Here is a 16,201-nt window from a genome sequence, read left to right as displayed (position 1 = left end):
CAAAACGGAAACAAACCCATGGTATGAGAAATAAAGTTCCAAGCTCGTACCACCCGGTTATGATTCCTGATTCCAAATCCATACCCACGCGCGAACCAACGCCCCCTAACTCTATTCCAAAAACCTCCAACCAAATATTAAAATGAATTAAATCTATTCCAATTCATTCCAAAAGTTAAAACCAAACACCCCATAACTAAAAAATGATTGGCTTTCAAGTGTTGGGTAGTGAAAAGCAAATTGAATTTGAGTGAGAGTAATGTTGGGGCGTGAATAGTGATTAGGGATGGATGGTGTGGGTGAAAATATTTGATGGGCCTGAGCCTGAGGCATGGGTGGTGCCCAACTAGGCGTATATTAGGATCCATCCTCCAAAGGAATAATAATAAGCAGTCAAAGCGTAGTTTGAGAGGCGGCGAAAGTTTCAAGTTACCTAACGACGGGAAGATGAGGGCTGAGGTTGTAACTTTGTCATCGGATTCCTTAGTTAAAAAGTCACCTAACGACCGGCGATTATACAGATACCTTCAGCTTCACAATGGCCTCTGTGTTTTGCTAGTTCATGATCCCGACATTTATGTGGGCCACCCTGAGGAGGAGGAGGAGGAAGAAGATGAAGAAGATGATGATGATGAGGAAGATGACGACGAGGATGACGACGACGACGATGAAGATGAAGATGCAGAAGACGATGACGAAGATGTAGGCCTCAAAAGAAATAAAGCAGTGTCCCCTCAGACTAAGAAGGTGGTTTATGTTGTTGTTGTTGTTGTTGTTGTGTTCCATTGAATTGTATACATTTTTTGAGGAATTAAAACAAAAGATTGTGCAATTAATTACTTTGTCAGGCTGCCGCAGCAGTTTGCGTCGGGATGGGCAGCTTCTCCGACCCCTACGAGGCCCAGGGCCTTGCTCATTTTCTAGGTATTCTAAATTACTCTTTTACTATACAATGCTTTGTTTGCTTCATCACGCTTCTCTTCTTCCTCTTTTAATTTCATTCTTTTTCATTCTTGTAAAGAACACATGTTGTTCATGGGGAGTGCTGCATTTCCAGATGAAAACGAGGTCTTGCTCTTTTATTTATTTATTTATTTATTTATCTTTCTTTCTAGTTAGCCTCCTCACATGTGTCCTTCTCTTTCCTTCAGTATGATAGTTATCTCTCCAAGCACGGGGGCTCATCAAATGCATATACAGAGACTGAGCATACTTGCTACCATTTTGATGTCAAGCGAGATTTCCTCAAAGGCGCCTTGCAAAGGTCTAAACAACTGACTTTTATCAAACTAATTAGCCCATACTTTACTGCTTGATTACTCACTAGTGCTTACCCGTTACCTTCTTGTTTAGATTCTCTCAGTTCTTTATCTCACCCTTAGTAAAAGGAGATGCCATGGAGCGAGAAGTACTCGCAGTTGATTCAGGTCCCTTTGATTGTTGCCATCTTCTCACCCTGCTCTATATCATTTTCACTCTCTATCATCTGACTTCTTATGATGTTTTGTCGGTTTTCTGTCTGTTGCATACCAAAACAGAATTTAACCAAGTTCTGCAAAGTGACTCTTGTCGACTTCAGCAGCTCCAGTGTCACACATCTATACCAGGCCATCCTTTTAATAGGTTCTTTTGGGGTGAGTTTTTCCAGTTTCTCTCCGCTGGTTTTTCTTCGGATTTGGTTCATCCATTTTCACTTATATCCTATACCGTATGAAAGGAAACAAGAAAAGCTTGATGGAAGCCATGGAAAAAGGGGTTGATTTGCGTGGAAAGATTGTGAAAATGTTTGAAGATAATTACCATGGCGGAGTTATGAAATTGGTTGTCATTGGTGGAGGTTGATTCCTTTTTTGTTTTCCTTTGTGCTTCATAAGATATATTTTCAACAGTAGTGCTCTGATCATATGGTTACTAGTGTCAAACTAGGGTTATGTTCAAGTGGTTTGACTCTGTCACAATCACAGTTTTTGTGCTGTTGAGGCTCACTACAGTGGTATGCTTCTTGGAGCCTTGGCGTTAGGCACCTGTTTTTTTGGCTGAAATTATGACAATTGACAGGTGTATTATATTCTACAAGTTCACCAAAATGTAAATAGATAAGATACTCGGTGACTTTTTTTTTTTTTTTTTCATGGGGGCATGTAAAATAACTGCAATAGTGCATTCGCTTGTCCGACATGCATTCTTTGAATATATGGGGAGTCAGATTAGATGTCTAATACCGGTATTTTACGGTGGACAGTAAAATGTGCAGATGTGGACGAGACTCTCTATCTCAATTAGTGTTGACTCATGGTGGCGGTTGAGATTTTCGAAGTTTTTAGTTAAATTTTTTAAAACTTTTTCAAGTGTACCTTATATTATTACTCGTCAGCCCTCCCCCAAAATTTTTCGCCCCCCCAAGTTTAAATCCTTGCTCCGCTACTGACAGCAATCCTCATCCTTCTCTGTTGGTGGTGCTTAAATTTGGAGTGAATAGGCGATGGAAGCCTGGCAGTTCCAGGCTAAGATCCCATAGAGGATGTTATTTCATCTCTGCTAACTATTTTTCCTTGTGTAAAAGGCAATAAAGAGTCCAATGATTAGGTCGTCCTCTTTTCTGATCTATACTACCTAGAGCGTGTTTTTAGTTCTTTACCATCATTCTGTTAGAGCTGAAACTAGTGTTTTATCTTCTTATTTCCTGGTTGTGCGCATCAACTTTTTTTTTTTAACAAAATTTAAACTATCTGTTTGTTTTCTTCTATTTCCTAGATTCAACCTGTGTTTCATGCATAAAAGATAAGTGTTTGTTGTTTGCCTGTGGGGATTCGTTAAATATTCTCTGTGGTAAACATATCTTCTCTTCTGAGGGAGAAGGAACAGAACGTACAATAGGTTTAGTTTGTGTATTATGTTAGTAGGAAAGTATTTGAAGAATTATTGATGCTCCCCAATTTTATCGTCATGTTAACCTTTGTACTCTCGATCTCTGTAGAGTCACTTGATATACTGGAGAGTTGGGTTCTGGAATTGTTTTCTAATGTCAAGAAAGGACCTCTTACCAACCAAGAGACTGAGGATAAAGGTCCTATTTGGAATGTTGGCAAGCTATACAGACTGGAGGCTGTGAAGGATGTTCACATCCTTGAGATATCATGGAAACTGCCATGTCTTCACAAAGAGTATCTGAAAAAATCTGAAGATTACTTGGCTCATCTTATAGGGCATGGTAGGAACTTAATTTATGATATCGAATGTGTTTCTGTTTGACTCATTTTCCTAGAGAAAGTTTTTATGTTGTGAAATTGAGAAGCACATTCATTTATTGTCTGTCTTTCAAGATTTGTTAGATTCCCTCCTCCTCCAGTTCTAAGTATTTAGCTCCTGCCTTTTTTGACCTAGTATACAGCAATACCAAATTTTTTGTTGCCACTGTTTTTTAAGTCCTTGCCCTTCACATACTTTTTCCTTCATGTAGCTGCAGATTTCTTCTTTCAAGTTATAATTCAGTTATGTGTATCATCTCCAATTTAGTAAGGTCATTGCTTAGGGTTTGTGGTAATGCTATAAAATTCATTAAGCAGAAAATGATTTCACTGCTGCTGTTTCAGAGGGCAGGGGAAGCTTACATTTCTTCCTGAAGCGTAAAGGATGGATAACGTCAGTTTCTGCTGGAGTTGGGGATGAAGGATTGCTTCGATCGTCGATAGCATATATTTTTAGCATATCCATTCGCCTTACGGATTCTGGCTTGGAGAAGGTTGAGCCTGTCTTGTCGTTTTCCTTCAGAGAATTATATTTTCAATTTCATTTTTACATCGTGCGGCATCAGTCTATTTGCTGCACTCGTCATTCTCAATAATTTTCCATTAATGACTGAATTCGCAGATTTATGAGATCGTTGGGTATATTTATCAATACCTCAAACTTTTACGAGAAACTCCTCTCCAGGAGTGGATTTTTAAGGAACTCCAGGACATTGGGTATATGGAATTCAGATTTGTTGAGGAGCAACCTCAAGATGATTATGCTGCTGAGCTTGCAGGTAATGTTTTGTAATATCCTTTCCGGCTGTCTTGTTATAGATGTTGGCATGTTGGTAACTGGTGGTGATTGGTTCACTTTTTTGCTTTGTGGGCCGCGTACAAGTGGGTACTGCAACGCACCCTACCCTAGTTGGAGATTCAAACATTATACCTGCCATGGTGGTGAGACGGGGTGAATCTTGTATCATACCCACTTCATACCTGCCGACCCGCTAGTTTATAAAGTTTTTAATTAACTTCTTATGAAAAATCAATCAAACTCTTGAATTATAATGAGAAAATATTCTGTGTGAATTTATAGTGATTAAACCAACTATTACGCATAAAATTGTGGTATAGATAGTTAACGGGTAAATGGGTCAGTTATGGTTTTAAATTTATACTCCTTGGGGCGAGTATGCTTTTGGAAATTAGTACCACCATGGATTGTGGGGCGAGTACATGTATGAGTTTTGCTTGTACGACTACGGGTATGGGGATCAATAACTTCCTATGAAATGCTAAATTAACGTTTATTGTGTATTTGTTCGGTGCTAGTGATGATAGCGATTAAAGGACACCAAGGCTTAGTTTGAGAAGGCACAAGGCGCGAGACGAAGGCTCGTGCCTTATGGACACAAGGCGCATTGACTATCAAACAAACATTTTTATAAGTGCAACAATAGCCCCCCTTCTGTTTTTGAAGAGGGCTAACATGAATTTGTAAGTGGAAATTAAGTATTAGGGGAGAAAAGAAGGGATAAATAGTAATGCGCCTTGGTTCTCCTCACTAGTCGCGTCTCGTGCGTGTGCCCTTAGTTTAAAAAAGCGTGCCTCAAGTGCGCCTAAAATGTGCCTTGGATGAGGCATTAGCCAAAAATGCCTCGGTGCACTTTCCATATTTTTTCATCACGCTCCTTAATTATGCCATTTCTTGTCCCCGGTATTCCCAACTTTATCCAAAAGGCGTGCGCCTTAGCCTTGCGCTTTGGGCCTCATCGCCTCCACCTCTTAGCACCTTGCGCCTCTTCAAATTCAAGGCGTGACTTTTTAAACTATGCGCCAAGAAGTATCTCCAACATATAAAAGACATTAAGTGGGTGACACTCATGTACACGGAAGAGCTTGGAAATTATTCTGGACGAATAAGCGACCCCCCATTCTATAGAAGTCGAATTTGTGGAACTTCTTTGAGAGTTCCACTTTGTTTATTGTTTGCATTATTTGGCTACAAGATAACTACTTAAGGGGGCGCTTGGTCCCCTTGTTTCCCTTTCCGATTCCCTTTCCCCTTCCCTAGTGCGAACCAAACGTCCCCTTATTACTCTACTCTTAGGAAGTGGGACTTCTTATAATGGCATCTAAACAAGCACATTCTTTTTTTTTTTCCTATTGAAAGGTCATTTGATACGAATACTTTTGGTTCATTTTTCTGTGGAAGTACTCAACTTATGTTGTTTGATTTTGGATTTTAGATCTTATTTATTTGCCAACTTCAGCTTATTGTTATTTGTTTTAAGGATAATATTTTGTGGCTTTTGTGGGGGTGATGTTTTTGCCGTCGATTACTTCAGGTAGCCTTACCTATGTAAAGTGAATTCAATTAATTAGTCATGGAGTAGTACTCTGTCATGATCTTGGGTCTGGTGGAAACACCCTTTCCTGGTGTTACATGATGCTGGATCCTGTTAATTTTTTTCAGATGAACGACTTTTTCTATTGTGTTGCTTCAGGACCAATTGGCTAGTTTATGTCTTCATTTCTTAATTTCTTTTCCTTTGATTTTCATTCTCATTGTAGCAAACTTGCTTTTGTATCCACCGAAGCATGTCATTTACGGTGAATACAGTTATGAAGATTGGGATGCAGACAAGATAGGATTCCTTCTGCGCCTGTTCACACCTGAGAATATGCGGATAGACATATTATCTAAGTCTTTCACAGACTCTGGAGGTAACTACAGATCTCCCTCTTTAGCAACAAGTAGCTGCTGTCTAACCATTTCATTGTAGTTTTTGATCCCTTTGAGATTGTTTTTGTTAGACTTGTATTTTGTACCTGCAATGATTGTTGTTCTTATCCCCCCTTTTCTGTAGATGTCCTGTGTGAACCATGGTTTGGAGCAAAATATACTGAGGAAGATATAGCTCTATCTATGATGAACTTATGGAGGGATCCTCCGGGAATAGAAGGATCATTGCATCTGCCTTTGAAGAACGAGTTCATTCCAGTTAATTTCTCTGTGCATGAGAGCACTGTGTCCACCAATTTGGCTTGCGAGTTGTATCCAAGATGTATACTTGATGAACCATTAATGAAGTTCTGGTACAAGCTTGATAAGACATTTAAACTTCCTCGTGCAAATACATATTTTCGCATAAACTTGAAGGGTGCGTATGAAAGTGTGCGGAGCTGTCTCCTGACTGAATTGTTTGTTCTCCTGCTTAAAGATGAGCTGAATGAAACTATATACCAGGTTAGTCTTGGTTTGTTCCATGTTCTCTAATGTGATAGGTTTGTCCTATCGATGTTCTATCTACGCATGTATAATGGATGCCTAGATAGTAATCTTTATTCACGCATGCATACCTCTGTTACCCGGTTCGGGATTCGGTGGCACAAACCATGAACTCGTTCGATTGAACCGGAAATGGGGTCATTTGCGGTGTGGTTAGCCGAAAATCGCGGACCAGATCGGTCAAACCCACGAAGAGAGAGAGAGAAGAGAGAGGGGGGGGGGGAGCTTGGTGGCTAAAGGGGATGGAGGGAAGACGAAAGAGGGGGGGCGTGACTCGTGAGTGTTTTGGGTGGCTGCAAATAAGCAGATGAAGGGGTAGGTACTAGGTAGGGTTTAATTAAAAAGACATGTTTACTCTTTAAAAAAAAGTAACAGTGTCTTGAGAGCTGACTAGTGACTATTGGTTTAATGGTTTACATTTAAAAAGGACAGTTGGTCCATTATAACACTTGCAATAATTATGAATTTATGATACTTTACCTTTTGAACTTCTCTCACTGGAATAGTGGTAGACTAGTAGAGTACACTTCCCAAAGACACCATAAAAAGAGACTAAAAAAGTAGACTATTTATGTCATTTTGTTTCAATAGTTGTTTGATTATATTCAATATTTATAAAAATAAATATTAATTTGTATTAAAATGTATAGTTTTATCACTTTAAAATATAGATTAATTATATGCATCTCGAACCCAGTTCACTATACAAAGCGAACTATGAACTACAAACTCGAATTCAAGCCGAACCGAACCATGTAACCTATCTGAATGCATGCATACACACTATCCATTCCGTCATAGGGCCAAGAGTACTCTATGTCATTATAAGTCCACTTTCGATTGAAAAATGATAAGACGTTGAAACTTTTCCTACTGTACATCTCTTTTGGATTAAATCAATGCAATGACCCAGCACCTATCGGCCGTAATTGATTATAGCTACTGCCATCCCACCCATCCCATAGCTACAGCCTACACAGTCCACCTCTGAAAGATCACATCAGCCACTGATGCTGGGCAACACCCACGTAAACGTTGTGCCAAAACCAACTATATAATCCCTATTCCCTAATAATTCACCGATCAAACTTTGGGCGTTCTTTGGTTCCGACAACGGCACAAAGTTTCCGGGAAAAAAAGGGTTACATGGATGAAGGTGGTGGTTTTAGAAATGGTGAAGGGAGTGGGAGAGGTGACACTCATTGGCCCATCTATCCTCCTTGGTGTTTTCGACTAGGTTCTGGCTTGGTTCAGTACCGAGTACTGTGTCTCCGCTTGTTGTATTTGACGCTATGTCGATTTCGATAACTTCATAAAATTCTCACGTTTTCCTCGAAAAAATATAAAACATAAATAAAAATAAATGAGTTGTGTTTTTTTGCATTATGGGACCTTCTCACAATGTGAGATCGTCCGAGTGTCTCACGCAATAATTACCGATTTCCATAACATATACTCCGTATGATAGTATTTCATTAATTTAAACGTGTGATCTAGTTTACATAAGGAAACAAAAACAATTAACAAAGTGCAGTAAGTTTAATGTTACTCCCGCTAATTTAGACTTTTCATGCTCTATGCAACTAAAAACAGTTGGGATATTTATTCTCCCCAGTGTTTTAATCAGGCCTTTGCCTACCTCATCTCTCTAACTTTACTTTTCTTCGAAGTAATTTTAATTACATCCTAAGTGCTTTTTCCTTTCTATACTTACTCTTGTTTGACATGGCTAAAGATCAATTTGAGGATGCGAGTTTTGCCGAACACACAACATATGGCTAAGTGAATTGTCAGTGACATAGAATTCATCCTTAATTTATGCATCTGATTTGGCGTTTGTGTGCTACCCTGATTAAGACAAATGGGGTGTAGTGATTTGAAAACCGTATATGTGCTTTCTCAAGTTGGAATATGCTTCTGCGGATTGGTTTCTGATACTCATTTTTTGATGTCTTGTTTGCCGTAAGTTACCGGAGATTTTTTAGCTGATAACATCTCTTAGGACTGAACTAAACACTATTGATACTTGGTGCTCGTAAATTGATGAATTTTAAATTTTTAGAATTGCTTAAAGTATGATTCTGTATCCTTAGTTTGTAACTATTTGTTAATGTTAATTAGGCAAGCGTAGCAAAGTTGGACACATCTATATCAGTTTCTGGTGACAGACTAGAGCTGAAGGTTAATGGATTCTCTGAAAAGCTCCCGCTTTTAGTTTCCAAGATTTTGGCTGTTGCAAAATGCTTTTCACCAAAAGATGATCGATTTAAGGTGAGAGTGATATATATTTTTAATATAGTAGTACATTCACCTTGCAAGTTGCATCTTCCTCTTCATTTATCAATTTTCCTCACTCCCTCTTCTTAACATTGCAAAAATCACAATAATTTCAAAATAAGTAGAGTGAATTAGAGGAGTTTGGCAATTTCTGTTGAAAATGGCTGGAATCTTGCAGGTGATTAAAGAGGATGTGGAAAGAACTTTGAGGAACACGAATATGAAGCCGTTAAATCATGCATCGTACTTGAGATTACAAGTTCTATGCAAATCTTTCTGGGATGTTGGTGAGAAGCTTCAGTGCTTAGCTGATTTGTCCATTGCTGAATTGCGAGCTTTTATTCCCAGGCTTCTTTCCCAGGTTTGATAAATTTGACCACAGTTTGATGATTCTTGGTTATACTCCCCCCAAAAGTCCCTATTCAAAACCTTGAACAAATAGAGCAAAAGGGAAATGAATTATATATGCAACTTCTCTTCATCACCAGGAAACCAAGGATCTGTTGAACACTTCAGTAGCTACTATTATTTAGTTGAGGAAAGGGATTTGGACTGTACCTCTGATCAACATTGCACCCATTTCAGACCACTGGCAAGTGGACATTGCATTCTATCTGTGACTGTTTTTTGTCGCATTTTTGGGAATACGTGGAAGTTCAGTTTAGTAAATTAGAGTTTCCCTCAGATTTAACTGTGAGACTGGTGACTATGCTCAGAAAAATGTCAGAGTCAGACCACTGGGGTTTGCATACTCTCTTTGACTTTGTGATGCTATGGCCTATGGTTTTATATGGAGTTACAACATTACTTCAGTGGCTCAGTGTCTCATTGCATATGGCGAGTTTAGTAGGTCTCTTGTGCCTGGTCTTCCATTGAGTTTAGAATACAAAAAAAAAAAACGTTTTCTAGGTGACCCATGATGAAATTGCGTTGAAAAAGTGCCACATCATAATATAGAAACTTCAGTTTTTTTGCAAGATTTTATCATCCTTTATTTATCAATTATGGCAAGTAAAGCACAAAACACACAAAATATCAAGCCACACATTGAAGCCATCAATTACATCCTCATTCAAACTATTAAGACCATTCAAAACTCTTTAACACTAACATAGTACTTCATCCTATGCACAACTCATGACTCCTATGACAGGTGTGGAATATTAATATGCAACTTATATCCATGATGCAAAGCTTCATAGCATTCTAATGGAGAACAATATTGATGCTTCTTAGAATGATAAGTAAATAGAATATAGTAGATTTTTTAATTCTCTGAAGTTGCTACAATGCTGTTAGAAGTCTGAGTAACAATTTAATGGATCCTGCTACCTGGACATGCTCAACTATTGTTAAGCATTTAACTGATTATTTCCACATTTCTCCCTCAAGCTAGACCTTTTTCATTAAACTTAAGTCAGGAAAGTGATGATGTGTTCTCGAAGCGCTTTTGTACTGATATGTGCCAATCGTAGACTAGTCCACACATGCTGATGAATTAGAAAGCTTTGTAACTTGTGAAAAGAGAGTAATCTTGTCTTGACTGAACAAAGCCCAAACTATGAAGTTTTTGGTCAATTCTCTATTCCATTGTCTGAATTTTTGTTGTTTTTATCTCCCAAATAGGTTTTGGAATTAAAGTTAGAGGTCCAGTCTAAAGTAGATTGCTCTTATATTTTTTATTTCATAATTCTGGTTCTAGTGAATTACTGATCTTACAATATTTATGTTCTTATACCCTGTTTGCTTTATCCCCAGCTATACATTGAGGCTCTCTGCCATGGTAATTTACTTGAAGAAGATGTAATTAGCATTTCCAACATCTTTGGGCAGTGCTTTTCTGTACCAGAAATTCCTTTAGAGACAAGACACAAAGAGAATATCTTATGCCTTCCTTCTGGAGCAAATCTCGTCAGAGATTTTTGTTCGAAAAATAAATTGGAAACAAACTCTGTTGTTGAGGTTAGTAAACTCGGTATTTTGTATTATGTATCCCTGTCTGTCTCAGGGTCTCTATTATAAATAAAGGATATATCCTAAAAGACTGATGTTCTTGCTATTTCACGGCAAATGTATGTAGCTTTATTATCAAATCGAGCAGGAAAATGTCCGGGACTTGGTGAAACACAAAGGATTTTCTGATCTTTTCGATGAAATTGTGCAAGAACCGCTTTTTAACCAGCTAAGGTAAAGTTCTGCATACACAATGCTATGGAGCTTTCTGTTTCTCAATCCATGTACCAATTCATTATTCCTTGCATCCCATTTATATTGTCCCCATTTGAGTAGAGGTCATATTTCAGGTTTGGTGTCAAAATGTCGAAATATCATTATTGCCCCTTGACTTGTATAATTTAATAGTAAAAGATGTCACTACCTACCCTCTAGGAGTGTCAATGACTGGGAAAGACTGTTACTTTACTTGGGGATTGTACGAGATAACCTTTTTATTTACTAAATAAATATAAAATGTGGACAGTTATTTTGGGATGAACTAAAAATGAAAGTAGGGCAGCATGATTGGGATGGATGGAGTATTACACTGCAAGATTGAGTATTATCTTCTTTGTCGTCGCCCATGTGATCATCATTAACACCTAACCTTATTCCTTTGACTTATAGGACGAAGGAGCAGCTTGGCTATATTGTTGAGTGCGGTCCACGGATAACATATCGTGTCCTTGGGTTTTGTTTCTGTGTCCAATCTTCCAAGTACGATCCTGCATACTTACAAGATAGGGTCGATAAGTTTGTTGGTGGCCTGAAATGTTTTCTGGTATGCAAGCATAACATTTAGTCATTTTAATCCTAAAGAGTTAAGACTGCCAAGTGCTGTATTATGTTATGTCTTGCACATATTTTTGGTTGAAGTTTCCTCGTCTAAAAGCTATGACAATTGATGACCACTGTTCAATAGGGAGAGGTTTGACTTTGATCACAATAACAGCCACGCACGTTAAATAGTCCAAAAGTTAACAGGACCTAACTTCATGATCTAGACTAAGTAAAGGAGGCAAGACACATCTATTTAAAGGTATTGACTACTTGTACAAACTTGAGTTTCTTGAGGAGCTACACAATGTTAGTGTGCCACAATATACAGTTATGGTTGCTAGAATGAATTGTCTATGTATACATATGTGTGGTTGAGTCGATCTTAGTATGATCCTGATTTTAAAGTTCAGGTCCAGCACTGCGATATGTGAGGTTATCTGTTCACGTGTAAGTTTTTTTTTGTAGGTTAGTATTTATGGGTTTATTGTTAAAGTTATCAATGCTAGGTCGATCTTGGATAGTTGCTTCAGCTGGTTACCCCCTTTAGGCATGATCTTCTAAATGCTCCTTTACTCTATAGTGAGTATAGCCACCCTCATCCTTGGATACTTAAAACACCCAATATGGGCCTTGCTGTCTATGGAATCTAGAATCTAGATTCAGTTACAGATCTTCTTTGCACGTGAAACATAGTACCTTAATTCAAAACAAGATGTCCATCTAGCAGGAGGTTTTCTTGGCACATGGTTTATCTTACGATCTTTCAACTTATAGGCAGGCACCCTACCTAATCCTTGACATTTCTACCCCTAATTGTTCCAAACGGGCTTTTCAGCTTTGGACCTTTTTGGTACATGAAACAGAGTATCTTAAATCAAAATGAAATGTCAATCTTGATGGAGATTACCCTCAGTAGCAGGCCTCAAAATGAAAGGTCAATTTGTGTAACGAGTTTTGGCTGTCATGTCCAGTGTTCCCCCATATTCTCCATAAAACAAACTAATCGAAGGTGGTATAAATATTTCGGAACCATCTAAACAGTAACAATTAGGTCTGGACCAACTTTTAGATGTGAAGTGGAGTCGCATTATCTTATGGGACAGAGATAAGAAAGGTAGTGTTCACTTTTGGTTTTACTACATATAAAAAGGAATAAATGATATTGGGATGAGCTAAAAAGGAAATTGGATATTAATTTATAGTGTTTTTGAGTTTTTTCCCATTCAAGTGGAGCAATAAATTTATTTAGTCTCATTTTGGAGTATTACTTGACGTTGGCAGTAGTGACCCTATTTTAGGGAGGCTTCAATAGCTCTAGAGTCTAGATTAAACGATGGGTTGATGAGGTAATGGAATAAGTAACCCAGTTGCCTTTTGAAGCTTTAATTTGACAGATTTTTAAGTTCGTGTTTGTCAATTTCGTAATTTTGGGAATTTTGAACCTTTGAGTAAGTTCTATGTCAAAAGACACTGATGAGTGATGGCTGTGTCAAGCGTAGTGTTGCACTTGTGTTTTTGCATTTGTGCAGTTGGGCTTACATGCTTTATGCCTTTATGTGCATACATTTACTTATATATTCTCCTTTTTTAGAACTTATTTTAAATCGCTTTCTGTTCCTTCATTTAATTAAATACTCTTCATTGCAGATTAAACATTACTCAGTTCATCTAGTCGTATGTGCATGCATTTACTTAAATATTCTCTGTTTTTTTGCGCTCTATTGGTGTAGGAAACACTGGATAATGGATCTTTTGAGAGTTTTAAAAGTGGATTAATTGCAAAATTACTAGAGAAAGATCCATCTTTGACATATGAGACTGACCGATTTTGGAATCAAGTGGTGGATAAGAGGTATACCATATTCCACATGAGCATATTCCTTTTGGTTATTTAACATGCCTCTATTACTATAGTAACTTGGGCAATTTCTGCCTTTTTTATTAATTAAGCCCAAATGATTATTTTTCCATGGCCTTGTAATGTCAAGTAGGCTGTTGGAAATCTTTGTTACCATTGATCATTTAAAAGTTGTGGTCAATGTGCAGGTATATGTTTGATTTAGCGGAGAAAGAGGCAGAAGTTGTAGGGAGTATGAAGAAGAGTGAGCTGATTGAGTGGTATAGTTTATATTTTGGGAAGACGTCCCCCAAGTGCCGCAGGCTTGCCATCCGTGTATGGGGATGTAATACTGGGTTCAAAGGGGCAGAAGCACAAAAAACATCTATGCAAAAAGTTACCGATCTTACAGCCTTCAAGACATCGTCTGACTTCTACCCAAGCCTCTGCTGATTGTCAGCATGTTTATGGTATTCATAACTGCACACTCTTTACTTCTTCCTCTCCCTCTTGAACAGCAACTCTCCTATAGGGCCTTTATACCATAAGACGGACCCAATAGAAGAAAGTCGAAACTAACTTTTCATTTTATTTTGATAACTCAACACGTTCAGAGATAAAAGATAATAATTTAAAATTATTAAAATAAAAAAATCTGTATATATTTACTTTGTTGGACCTATTGATATTTGATATTTGGCTAGTCTTACCTAAAAATAGGTCCTACACAACAATTTGTGCTCTAATTTTATCTGCTTGCATGGTCCAATTATTGAGTAAAACTAGGTTTGCTGTTAGGTCTACATTCGGTTCAGTTATTTTAGTCTCTTGAAAGTTATGGTCAACGTTCAGCTATTTGTTCTTAACCAAAAAAAAAAAAACGTTCAGGTATTTGTTTGATCCAGGGAGAAAGAGGCAGAAGTCGCTGGGAGTATTAAGAAGAGCTACGTGATTGGGTGGTGTAGTTTATATTTCAGGAAAGCTTCCTGCGTCCTCCATTTGCTGCAGGCTTGCCATCGGTGTATGGGGTTTCAACCCTCGCATGAAAGGAAGCACAACAAGAATCATCTGAGTTCTACCCAAGTCTGCTGATTGTCAGCACTCAGCACGTTTATGGCATTCGTAGCTGCACTCTCTTTTTTTTTTGAGAGAAAGCTGCCCTCTCTCTTCATTCTCTTGTATTTTTTATGTACTAATACGGTCCAATTTTTGCTGTCAAAAAAAAAAAAAATACGGTCCAATTTTTGAGCAAGATTAAGTTTGTTGAACCGTTATTTTTATCTATTGTTTATGATCTCTTGATTGAAAATTTCAAGTATTTTTCCAGCTTCGATCTACCTCCATTTGTTTATGGAGTTTTTGTGAGAGAATTTAGATTGCTAGGACTATTAATTCTTATATCTTATATATCTCGTCCTATTTTATTTTACAGTCCGTCTTGCTTCAGACCGATTTATTTTAGACAGCAGTAAGATCTCTCACAAGTGAGAAGCACATGGGTGGTGGGACACCCTCATGTGCTTTCCCACTCACACCCTAAATGGGTTTTTTGTGAGAGAAAATGGTATCCGTCTGACAATTTCAGACGAATATGGCGGTCTGAAATAAGAATTCGTGTTTTAAAAGCGCGAAAGTAGTAATTGACCCCCATAACTTTGCCTAATCGTGAGATTAAGCCCCTCAAGTTTTAATTGAAGTGATTAGGCCCCTTAACTTAGATACAAAGTGAAATCAACCCCCTACCCAAAATCTCATGAGAAATTGATATCTCATAACACAAATACAAATATTTAAACCTACTACATAATAAAATTACGGAAAATAATACAAATAATGAATTAATTATAATATTATTTAGAAAAAAATCATATCCCGGAGAAAATGCTTTGAAAATTTAGAAAATAAAATGAAAATTCTAAAACCTCGGAAAAAATTCTCTCTCTCTCTCTCTCTCTCTCTCTCTCTATATATATATATATATATATATATATATATATATATATATATATATATATATATATATATATATATATTTTGCATGTTATATATGTTTTATACCGTCAACTTTTTTTTAATATATATTTTTCATAGAAAGATCGTTATTTTTTTTCCAAAATTGTTAAACTAAAAAAGAAACACTTTTGTAGTCGAAATAAAGTTTATTATAAGGGGTTTTCGAGTTTTGGCAAATTTAATTATTCCTGTTTTTTTTTTTTTTACAATTTTTGAGAATTGCTAAAAAATTTAGAAGAAAAACTCATTATTTACAAAAGAAAGATATTTTTAAAGAATTAGTTTTTTTTATAAAAAATTATATGTTGTGAATTAGTTTCAAATATATATTTTTACATTATTTATTAATTTTTTTCGAAACTATCAATTTTAAATTAAAAATATATATATTTCCCAAAATCTGATTATATTTTAGGTTAAGTATTTGTTTTGTAGTATGAGACATTCAATTTCTCATGATATATTTTAGGTTAAGTATTTGTTTTGTAGTATGAGACATTCAATTTCTCATGATATTTTGGATAAGGAGTTAGATTACACCTTTTGTCAAACTAATGGGCTTAATTACATTTTTTATCAAACTAATGGGGCTTAATTACTCCATTTGAAATTTGAGGGGCTTAATCTCACAATTAGACAAAGTTATGGGGGTCAATTGCTACTTTCGCCGTTTTAAAAGACGTTGACTTGAGATAAATTAAAATAACATGATTATTGGGAGAAATGAGATTAGTATAATGGAAATGACGGAAGAGATATCAGTTACACAAATTA

The 16,201-nt window shown here is 36.9% G+C and overlaps 1 protein-coding gene across 3 annotated transcripts; it reads left to right on the top strand.

The window, feature by feature from the left end:
• The first annotated feature begins 170 nt into the window (after nt 1-170).
• Nucleotides 171-14,751, top strand: LOC141617358 (nardilysin-like). 3 transcript variants are annotated; one of them, XR_012531101.1, is made up of 21 exons: nt 230-747; nt 849-924; nt 1,022-1,068; nt 1,152-1,264; nt 1,354-1,427; nt 1,539-1,634; nt 1,718-1,837; nt 2,978-3,211; nt 3,594-3,742; nt 3,871-4,027; nt 5,808-5,960; nt 6,104-6,483; nt 8,647-8,796; nt 8,981-9,163; nt 10,561-10,764; nt 10,883-10,989; nt 11,425-11,578; nt 11,720-11,836; nt 13,308-13,429; nt 13,624-13,884; nt 14,303-14,751. XR_012531101.1 is itself a non-coding variant. In XM_074434547.1 (20 exons), exons 1-19 carry the CDS (start codon nt 313-315, stop codon nt 13,865-13,867), a joined length of 3,198 nt encoding a protein of 1,065 aa, XP_074290648.1. In that variant the 5' UTR covers nt 171-312; the 3' UTR covers nt 13,868-13,884; nt 14,303-14,751. The 3 variants fall into 3 exon arrangements, 2 of the variants coding, with proteins under 2 accessions (XP_074290648.1, XP_074290652.1); XM_074434547.1 differs by lacking the exon at nt 11,720-11,836 and having other exon boundaries at nt 171-747; XM_074434551.1 differs by lacking the exon at nt 11,720-11,836 and having other exon boundaries at nt 14,320-14,751.
• The last annotated feature ends 1,450 nt before the right edge of the window (nt 14,752-16,201 follow it).

Source organism: Silene latifolia, chromosome 1 (genome assembly GCF_048544455.1).
Source record: "Silene latifolia isolate original U9 population chromosome 1, ASM4854445v1, whole genome shotgun sequence".
NCBI lineage: Eukaryota > Viridiplantae > Streptophyta > Magnoliopsida > Caryophyllales > Caryophyllaceae > Silene > Silene latifolia.
Note: the sequence above shows the minus strand (reverse complement) of the source record. Positions and strands in the feature narration are given on the sequence as shown.